The sequence below is a fragment of the Leptopilina boulardi genome, unplaced genomic scaffold, assembly GCF_019393585.1.
Source record: "Leptopilina boulardi isolate dan_hultmark-lab unplaced genomic scaffold, ZJU_Lbou_2.1 LbouV2_229, whole genome shotgun sequence".
NCBI classification, from domain to species: Eukaryota; Metazoa; Arthropoda; class Insecta; order Hymenoptera; family Figitidae; genus Leptopilina; species Leptopilina boulardi.
Window position 1 is genome coordinate 201,519 of NW_026137784.1, and position 9,848 is coordinate 211,366.

A 9,848-nucleotide genomic window follows, 5' to 3' on the forward strand; every position below is an offset into this window, starting at 1 on the left:
ACTCTTATTATTATTATTATTATTATTAAATGTATAAAGAAAATTATTTAAATCGCTAAGGAATATTTACTCCAAAAATGGAGTTTTTATGTAGAATAAATTAAAAACATTTGGCACATGAGAATTTAAAAAAAAAATTCGAGGATTTCAAAAAGTGTACGTTTCTATTTATTTATTATTGTTTTTATATTTTTTAAAAATAATTTACAATTTGTATTTAAAAAGAAGGGAAATTTTGTTTGAAAATATTTTTATATATTTTAAGATGCATGAAAATATTTGAAATAATTTATTTCCGCGAGTATTTCAAGGTATTTTCAGAATATTTTAATTTTACTTGAAGATATTTTAGAATTTCAAAACAGGTGTACACCTTAAATCACAACTCTCGAAAAAAAAAAAATTTTCTAAACCATTTTCTATATTTATTTTAAAAATTCAAAATTTCTACTAGTTTCAAATTGAAACAATCGACTAACTCGGAAATTCTATTCACTTCTATAAATAGAACTATATTGAATCTAATATCACAAATGATGAATCTTAACATTAAATATTATATAATAATGCTCATTCAATACGGAAAATTTAAAATTATCAAAAAAAAAATTGAGCAAAAGGAATGAAAATCCAATTTTGGATTTTTTAGTAAAAATTTCGATTCTAATTCCATTTGGTTTTTTTCTTTAAATAACAGAATTAAAATTTTCAAATATGGAATTTTGGAATCGAATCAAAATTTCGTTTTCAAAGAACTTTAGACTGTCGACTCGACATTTTGTACAGCATTACTCCAATCGACTTTAGAGGGTACAAGATAAAAGGCCGGGGCAATTTTACTACCACAGGGACATTGACAACCTGATATCCAACTAAATGAACCTAATTTTGAATTACATTTTGGACAATTAAGTTTACCTTCGACATTGTGAGTGATGTCCGGCATCCAAGCGAGTGGTTCAATAAAATAAGTTTTATTACACATCTCAATTGTTTTTTTCTCCTCTTGCTCCTGTTGTTGTTTAGCCTCTGGTAATTGTAAATTTTTAATTTGTTTTGACGTTTTATCTTGTCCCTTTTTACTGACGTGACGCCAAATTTGCTTCTCTTTTGTCGAATGAGGTAGAATATTACTTGCATTAGCAACAATTCGACGACATTTTTTACAACGATAAACTGTTGGCTCTGGTCGAACTGTTGTCAATGCAGGATCAGCTTTCACTAAATCCATATAATTTTGTGGAAGAATTTTTGCTTTTCTCACTTTATCGGCGGCAATTTGTAAACGATATAATTTAAATTGAATATTTGTATTGTCAATACTAAAGTCCATGTGTTCATAGAGTTTTAATTGTGCCAAAAATCCTGGATTTGGTCCAACGAATCGTCTCTTTTTTTTAACAGCCTCATAGGCATTTGTAAAACTCATATTATACTTTTTCATCATATAAGCAATAACTAATGTTGCCGAACGTGAAACTCCAAAATAACAATGTACAAGAACTTTACCACCACGTTCCAATGAATAGAGAATAAATTGATAGGTGTCCTCAAAGTAGGTCAATAAGTCCTCACGTGGCATATCTGTGACTTGAATGTATTTCATTGTGATGTCGGGTAGGGTTTGTATTTTCCTTGGCAATGGACACGAATCGACAGTTAAAATATGAGTTATTTGCTCTCGTTTCAACCATTCTGAATCGGTTGCTGCTGTTAAATTTCCCAAATAAAGATTTGGCTCAATCTCATTATAACTCGATGGTCCAGCGTCAAAATCTTCTCTCGTTATAATACCCTCTCCTTGCTTTGCCATTTTATTGTCCTTCAAAAACAAAAGAAAATATAAACTAAATTTATAATTTAAGATTTGATAAAAAAAAAAAATAATTTTCCCTTTGGTCTCAAAGGATTGATATGTACTTACTTTTTTATTCAAATGCAATTAATTATGCAATTTTTCTCTTGTCAAGAAAAATTCCTTTTATTTTTTTTTTTGGCACGTTGGTTCCTTTAAAAATTATTTCTTTTAAAAAACTGACACCGCTTTCATAAATAAATTAACGTTTATAATCGATTAATGGAACGAAAATAAATTCTAATTAAAAATCACTTATTAATAAATATTAATAAAAGCAAGGGATATTTAATTCAATAAAATTAATATTAAGGTATATAAATAATAATAATAATAATATTAATAATAATAGTAAATAAACAAATAACAATTTATGTAATTTTTTATTTGCAAATCACGTATAAAAAAAGAGGTTAGGTATTTGCGAAAAAAAAATTGAAATTATAAAATTGGTTATCTCGAATTAATACAATAAATAAAACTTGGAGAATATATATATATATATATTTTTTTTAATAATAAATAAAAAAAGAACCTGAATTATGTCGAAATATTTCCACAGCAAATGTCACTCTGCCAACGCAAACGCGCGCAGCACAAAATTTTAAGGTTATGTTTCATCAATCAGCTGCGATTTGAAAACATTGTGTTTGATTGTAAACAAAAATAAAGAAAAACTTGTCAAATTATATACAGAGAAAATTAAGAATTTTTTTTTCTTTCTAATAATGTAATTAAAATAGTGTAGAAATCGTGAATTACGATAGAAAAAAAAATAGCAGTATTATTTATGAAAAATAGTTCTGTAAAATGTTGCACGAAATTTTGTTATCCCTCTGGGGATGTTCAACTAGTGTTGCAGAAATTATTAACACTGATGTAAGTCTTAATTAAATAATTTAAAATTTTTTTTTTCACAAATGAAAAATTCCTGTTTTGACAAAAAAAAAAAAACTAACCTATAAATATTTGAAGAAAATAATTACGATTTATTTCTCCAGTTTTTGCAATTTTTTTCCGGCAAATTTAAAAAAAACTCAATTGTTTAGTATGATATATTTTATTTTTTTTTAAATTACAGTTTGAAGATGCAAGTAATAAATTTCATCCAGGCGAAAAGGCGATAATAAAAGAAATTTTGGAAATAGTTCAAGAATGTAATCGAATAAGAAAATTTATTAAACGTTATTCGCCAGTTGATGCGCCAAATAAAAATTACACAGGTAAATGACGATTTATTTTTAATTAAAAATTATTTTCCCCCCAAAAAATTGTAATTTTAAATTTAAAAAATATTTTGTCTCTACAGAAACTGAATTAGTTCTTGGTTTATATTTACGAGCTCTTTGCAATGGAATGGACGAAGCTCTCGAGCCTTTTCGTGATGAAATCATTGAAATGGAGAAAATTATTTTAAACGATTCACATACTCCAGTATCGATGATACTTTGCCGTTTGCAAAAATATATTTCTCTATTTTGCGTATTCAATTCAATTATATCAGAGGTAAGACATTTTTTTTAAATTGAATTTATTGAAAATAAAATAAATTTTTAATTGAAATACAATTTTGTTCTCTAGATACAAACTCGTAAACTCTATGGATGTAAATTATTACAATGTGTACATCAGCATTCAAATACAGGAATTCCTGAAGTAAAAATTGCTCTTCAAAAGTGAGTTAAAAAAATTTTTAAACTGTTAATTCTAAAAATTATTGCAATTTTTTGTGATCTAATTTTGAGAATATTTTACAGAGTGACACGTTGTATGCATGTTGTTTTTTACAAGCATTTGATAAGTTGGCTTTTATATGGACAATTGGAGGATGTGCATAAAGAATTTTTTATTCAAAAAAGCAACGATGACTCAGACGATCTTGGAATTTCAGTTGATGGTATGAATAGTGGCACATCTGAAGTGAAATTCACAAACATGTGGAATTACGATATACAAATTGATATGCTTCCTTCCTACATTCGCTCCACCTTGGCCTCGAAAATTTTGGCCATTGGACAAACTGTCATCATGTTTGGAAACGATCCTCGTCAGAAAAAAGGTTTTTTTTTTTTTTTTTTTTTAAATTAATAAATTTTCATTTAAATAAAAAATTTAATTTATCTACTCTTTTTTTTTCATTTAGAATTGAGATACGAGGGAAAATTGGAGAATTCAATTTGGGGCGAAAAAGAATATGAGCATTTTGAAAAACTTCAGAGTTTACAAATGCAAACAAAATTCAATGTAGTGGGATTTGAGAAAACTGTTGATAATTTGAAACTTTGTGTAACTGAACATTTATGGCAAGTGACTGTTGAAGAAGCACAATTAATGCAACAATTGAAATTAATGAAAGATTTTTATCTAATGGGAAGAGGCGATTTATTTTTGGAATTTATTAGATTAACAACACATACTTTAAATATTGTTCCAACAAATCATACATCGCGTGATATTAATTTTGCCTTTCAAGCAGCATTAAGAAAATTACATTCAAACGACGAGAGTGCCATGGATGGATTTACTTTCTCAGTTAATCTTCCCACTAAAAATGATGATGAAGGAAAAGATCGTGAAGATCCAATTGGTAAAAAGAAAATAATTATTTTAAAATTCTCTTTTTTTTCAAAATATTAAATTTTAATTTAAAATTCTAGAAAAACGAGGTTGGGGTTTGATTGTACTGCAATATAAAGTTGTTTGGCCTTTACATTTATTGTTTAGTCCGGCAACTTTAAAGGATTATAATTCACTCTTTCGATTTTTATTGCGAGTGAAAAAAACACAAATCAATTTGTGGAATCTTTGGAGAGAACACGCGCGTTCCAAAAATATGTAATTATTTTTTTTGTAAATCAAATTTTTTTTTTTTACAGAAAACTTTTGACAAAATGATTATTTTCAGTGAAATCGATGTGATTCAATTGCGAAATAATTTGATATTCATTGTTGATAATTTGCAATATTATCTTCAAGTAGACGTTCTTGAGAGTCAATATACAATGATGGAAAACAGTATGAAAAATACAAGAAATTTTGAAGAAATTCAACGAGCACATTCTGTTTTTATGGCAAATGTAATGTCGCAAACATTTCTTTTGAGCAATAATGCAGGAAAGAAAAATCCAGTAAGTTTCTTTTCTTTTTAAATTATAATTAAATGAATATTTATTTTAATAAAAATTTATATAAAATAAATTAACGAAAAATTTACTTCTCCAGGTAAATGATCTTATACAATTATTACTACGTCTTTGCGATGATTTTATTTTACAATCATCGCTTTGGAATATGGAAAATCTATTGGATTCAGAAAAAGAGGAGCTACAGAAACTCTACGACACTTTGGAAAGTTTAATGGACTGGCTTACGAAAACATTAAGTCGAGTTCGTTCTCAACCAAGTGGAGAACATTTGGCACAATTGCTCTTAAGACTCGATTTCAACAGATGGTTTAGTAAGAAACTAGAGAGAATCTAGAAAACTTCAATTTTTTGAGAAGAAAACGTGAGTGTATAAATTTATTATTCTCTTTTTTTTTTTTGCTCTATAAAAATAATTATTTTTATAAGATGGTTTTTTGAAAAAAAATACAATTTTCAATGATCATATATATATTATTTATTTGGATGTTCTTTTATGTGATAATTAATTTTTCTAATATATATATATATATAGAACTAAATTAGTTTAGCTTCATTAATTTTTGAAAAATGAATCGAAGCTACTCAGCAAAAGAAAAAGAACATTCACACCAATATAAACACAAATTTCTTTTAAAATTTTCTTTATCGAAAATTATTTTCTAATTTCTGTACACAATCGGCTGAGTATATTTAAGGTATACTAGATCCTTGACATTAAAGCGTTTTACAATTTTTTATTTATAAATAACTTTCAATTAACAGCTGACAACAATAAGCACAAGAAATTTTCGATTCTTAAGTCTCTAAAATTTTTTAATTTGGCAATTTTTTTAAAACTCGTAAGTTTTTCGGATTTTTTTTCAATTTTTATCCTCTTTGAAAAATGTAAATCTTAAAATTTATAATACTATATATTTTTTAATAATTTATTTATTTTCTTTTTAATTTTAGAGATTTAATGATTTTCAATTTCTAAATAAAGTGCAAATTTAATCGTTCCTAAATTTAATTTATTTGATAATTTGTTCAATGAATAAATAATACTAAATTGAAGAAAATTCTAATCACATATTCTCGTAACGACACTTTCTTTCTTTCTTTCTTTCTTTAAATTATCAACGAAAAAAAAATACTTTTGTCATTTTTTCTTGACATTTTTTTATACTGTACACGATTTTTTTTTTAACAGCCGTATACGAATATTAACACTTGTTTTTTTTTTTTTTTAACTAAAAGGAATGACACGTTTTTACAGTTTTTTAAATTGAAAACATTCACAGGTACTGAAAATATCATATTCGTTTGACAATCTTTTTTTTTTTTTTTTAAATTAGACTACTTAAATATATCGAATTATTATTAGAATCGAATTAATTTCTTCGTTAAAGAAGAAATTTCAATGCAATTGTACATTTTTCATGTTTATGAAATAGTAAAACTCAATATTTATGTGCATTATTCGAATTAATTCTATCTAGTTGAGACAACCTTTTTTCTGGATTTCGGAAAAATAATTTTTACAAATTTTTTTTATTTGTTGATAAAGGGCAATTTTTCCGAATTTTCTTTTAGTTATCTTCCATTTATTTTTCTTCTTCTTCTTCTTCTTATTTTTCCGTTCATTTCAGTCATTTCGTTCACGTATTCCGTTTGTTCGTTTATTCTTTCTCTTTTTAATATTTTTCTTTATTTAACTACTGAATCTTTCACATTATCCCTGTATTTTGGAGTTTTTTTTTTTTTGACACCGATTCATGTTTTTCTACAAATGTTTTTCGCTGTATTTTTAAACTTTGTCTACTCTACAGTTTTTTTTTTATGGACTTTTTGTTTTTCTTTACAATCATGAAAAAATTACATTCGATCAACGAATGACAAATGAATTGTTCCACATTTAAAATAAGAGAAGACACGATTCAGAGTTTTATGTATATGAAAAAAAAAAAAATTTTTTTTAAGAATTTAATCTTCGGAAGCAAGTGCGATTTAAGTCTCTTTTTTCTGATACGTTCGAAAAATGTTTATTTTAGACAAAACTTTGAGAAATCGGAACTAATCTATATTTCAAAATATTTATTCTATTGAATCTTTTCGCTTTCTTATGATAATAATAATCTCTTTGATAAATCTCAAAATCTGTACCATAAATTTTTGGGTGGGGGAAAAAAAAAAAAAAAGAAGTTTATGGGAATGTAAAAAATATCTGTAAAGTAGAATTATATAGGCTTGAGGGAAAGGCACAGACGGTTCCCTTTCGAGAGGGGATCCTTTTTTATGGTCTAGATTATTTTTCAAATTTCTTCAACTAAGCACTAACTTCTTTGTATTTTTCATTTAACTATTGCACCATGATAAAGAATTTCAGATTCTGTTTTTTTTTTTTGAAGTCGATAAAAAATTATTCTTTTCTTTATGACTCAAACGCACGTTGTTCGTACGCAAATTGATTGCTACAATTGAAACATTTCGTCTTGTTGTTGTTGTAGTCTTTGCAGTGATGTTCGCACTCTTCTTCCTTGTGTCATCACAACTGTTGATGGAAGACTGTGAACATCGCTTGACGAAAATGAATTAACTAATTCAGACGTTGGCATTGGTGCATAAGGATTTGACGAAACTGGATGGGAATTTCGTAACCTAGCCACTGCTTTTCGTTTCTGTACATATGAATCGTCACCCTCGTGACAAAATCTGTAAAAATATTTTTTTTTTTTAAAAATTCATTTTTCATTTGAAAATATTTTTTTATGTGAAAAATTGATTCACTTACTCACTGTTTCCTTGAGCGCGTTTAACATCTTTTTTAACACTTGCTATAGATGAATCCATTCTTGCTAAAAAATCATCTACAGTACTTTCTTGATCTATGGACGACGATATCGATGAGGACCTAGAGGTCTAGAAAAGAATATTTGAATTTTTAAATTTTATTCTAGTTGTTGAAAAATCAAAAAGTAAATTGAAAACTTTTATTAAACTTACACTTGCAATCGTGTGATTAGATTCAGATTCAGTCGAAGCATCATTGCTTGGAGTAGATAACGGATTATCCACGGGTACGGGAATCAATAAATATTCTCGTAGGAATAAGCTATCCGTTGCCCACAGTCTATTAGCTCTTCTAATTTGCTCCGTCTTTAAAGGGGAGCGAAAATATATGTTATTTCTAATAAAATTATATTATTTAAAAATAATTTTTTCATTAAATTTTTTTTTTAAATAATTTTATTGTGAAAATATAATTTATATTTCATATAATATTTTTTAATATTTGAATATAATTTTACTAGTTGTTTTTTTTTTTACTATTTTTTTTTGAGATGATAAGATATCACCTATAGGCATAAAGATTAGATATATTTAATGTTTTAAACTATTTGTTCTTGCTTGAAAAAATAAGTTTTTTTTTTTTAAATAATTATTAAAATAAAAATTATTAAAATTTAATAATATTATTGACAAATTAGAAATTGAAGTTTCAAAAAAGATGAAAATGTGTCAAGAAAGAAACGAAAACTTTTTTTTTGATAAGAACATATTGAATTTTAAGATAAGATGCATTATTATATTTTGTTTATCTCTATTTTTGAATAACTGAGGTAATTTAATTTTAAATTATAAACAGCAATTACATAATTTTTTTTATTACCTAAAAGAGGAAAAGAATTATTTTTAAAAAAATGTTTTTAGCTAAAAAGTCCACAATATTTAGATTTATAAACTCATTATTCGCTTCCGAATGCAAATTTACAAAGCTCTCTATTTAAAACAATTCTTTTTATAGCCTCAAAAGAATCAACTTTAAAGGTAAAAAACACTTTTTGAATTTGCAAAGCACAATGTAATGGAGCTAATTATTTTTTTTTAAAAAACAAATTTTACTACTTCGAAATTTATAATTTTCAGCATTTTGTATAACGAAAAAAGGATAATTTTATAAATTATTCAATAATTTTAGTAAAAACTTATATATATAGAGAAATAATTTTCTTGAAGAAAAATAAGACAAAACTCTAATGACCTTGCAAAATGATCATTCAGTCGTGAAAATATCACGTGCAAGAAAATGAAATATTTGATTTTAATAGTAAACCAAGTAGAACGTAACTAAAATATTAAAAATAATAAAAAATTATCAACAATTGAATCACAATTTCAAATTATTTTCCAAAAAATATACAAATATTTTTTAATATCATAATTATAGATAGAATGTTGATAAAAATAAAAGAATAAAAAGTTCATTATTATCATAAATTTCAATAATAAATCGTTAACTCTTTACAAAATGACAGTTTAAGGTTATGTTAACAACAATTTCTTAAAATTTACTTTCTACTTTCAATCACATGACTTAAAATTTGATCATTTAGATTAAAGAGAAACTTTTGTGTATATTAAAATAGTTAACAAAATAATAAATTAACTGTCAAAAACAAATTTAATTTATCAATAAAAATTAATATCCTGGAAAATTTTATTTTCATCAAATATACTTACTGTAACTCCAAATTTGAGGGCGATTCCCTGAAGTGTATCTGACTTGGACACAACATGTTTGATCATAATTTCATTTCGTTTTATATGTTTAGATGTACTTCCATATTTTTTGAGTGCTTTACCAGAATTGCGAATTGATCTTCGCTCTTCCATTTCATCGTCAGCATAACGCTCCATATAAATTAAATAAATTTCTAATTCACTACGTCTAACAGCACACAATCAAGTGATCATTACGATTGAAGCACAGAGCACTCACTGAAAATACGCGAACGATAACTCGATCACACGCGGATAGAAAATATCATGTTATCATTCAGGGTGTCAATTGTCACAATGTTTTGTTA

The 9,848-nt window shown here is 25.8% G+C and overlaps 3 protein-coding genes across 4 annotated transcripts in view; 1 reads left to right on the plus strand and 2 right to left on the minus strand.

Annotated features, from left to right (window-relative positions):
• The window catches only part of LOC127280221 (gamma-tubulin complex component 4-like), a 62,037-nt gene extending 56,571 nt beyond the window's left edge, over nucleotides 1-5,466 (plus strand). Inside the window, exons 2-10 of the mRNA XM_051303119.1 lie at nucleotides 2,528-2,734; nucleotides 2,937-3,078; nucleotides 3,165-3,361; nucleotides 3,437-3,531; nucleotides 3,613-3,914; nucleotides 3,999-4,442; nucleotides 4,513-4,690; nucleotides 4,761-4,983; nucleotides 5,078-5,466. Of these exons, the coding sequence (XP_051159076.1) occupies nucleotides 2,666-2,734; nucleotides 2,937-3,078; nucleotides 3,165-3,361; nucleotides 3,437-3,531; nucleotides 3,613-3,914; nucleotides 3,999-4,442; nucleotides 4,513-4,690; nucleotides 4,761-4,983; nucleotides 5,078-5,335 (1,908 nt within the window). The 5' untranslated portion in view covers nucleotides 2,528-2,665 and the 3' untranslated portion in view covers nucleotides 5,336-5,466. The remainder of the gene's footprint in view (nucleotides 1-2,527; nucleotides 2,735-2,936; nucleotides 3,079-3,164; nucleotides 3,362-3,436; nucleotides 3,532-3,612; nucleotides 3,915-3,998; nucleotides 4,443-4,512; nucleotides 4,691-4,760; nucleotides 4,984-5,077) is intronic.
• Nucleotides 413-2,497, minus strand: LOC127280225 (dual specificity protein phosphatase MPK-4-like). 2 transcript variants are annotated; one of them, XM_051303124.1, is made up of 3 exons: nucleotides 2,391-2,497; nucleotides 1,925-2,008; nucleotides 413-1,822 (listed from the first exon to the last, which is right to left on the minus strand). In XM_051303124.1, exon 3 carries the CDS (start codon nucleotides 1,811-1,813, stop codon nucleotides 758-760), a length of 1,056 nt encoding a protein of 351 aa, XP_051159081.1. In that variant the 5' UTR covers nucleotides 1,814-1,822; nucleotides 1,925-2,008; nucleotides 2,391-2,497; the 3' UTR covers nucleotides 413-757. The 2 variants fall into 2 exon arrangements, with proteins under 2 accessions (XP_051159081.1, XP_051159082.1); XM_051303125.1 differs by lacking the exon at nucleotides 1,925-2,008 and having other exon boundaries at nucleotides 2,391-2,481.
• A 1,096-nt stretch (nucleotides 5,467-6,562) lies between the features above and the next one.
• LOC127280229 (lysM and putative peptidoglycan-binding domain-containing protein 2) lies at nucleotides 6,563-9,816 on the minus strand. The gene is made up of 4 exons (XM_051303129.1): nucleotides 9,502-9,816; nucleotides 7,984-8,136; nucleotides 7,772-7,899; nucleotides 6,563-7,692 (listed from the first exon to the last, which is right to left on the minus strand). Exons 1-4 carry the CDS (start codon nucleotides 9,676-9,678, stop codon nucleotides 7,452-7,454), a joined length of 699 nt encoding a protein of 232 aa, XP_051159086.1. The 5' UTR covers nucleotides 9,679-9,816; the 3' UTR covers nucleotides 6,563-7,451.
• Between the last annotated feature and the right edge of the window lie 32 nt (nucleotides 9,817-9,848).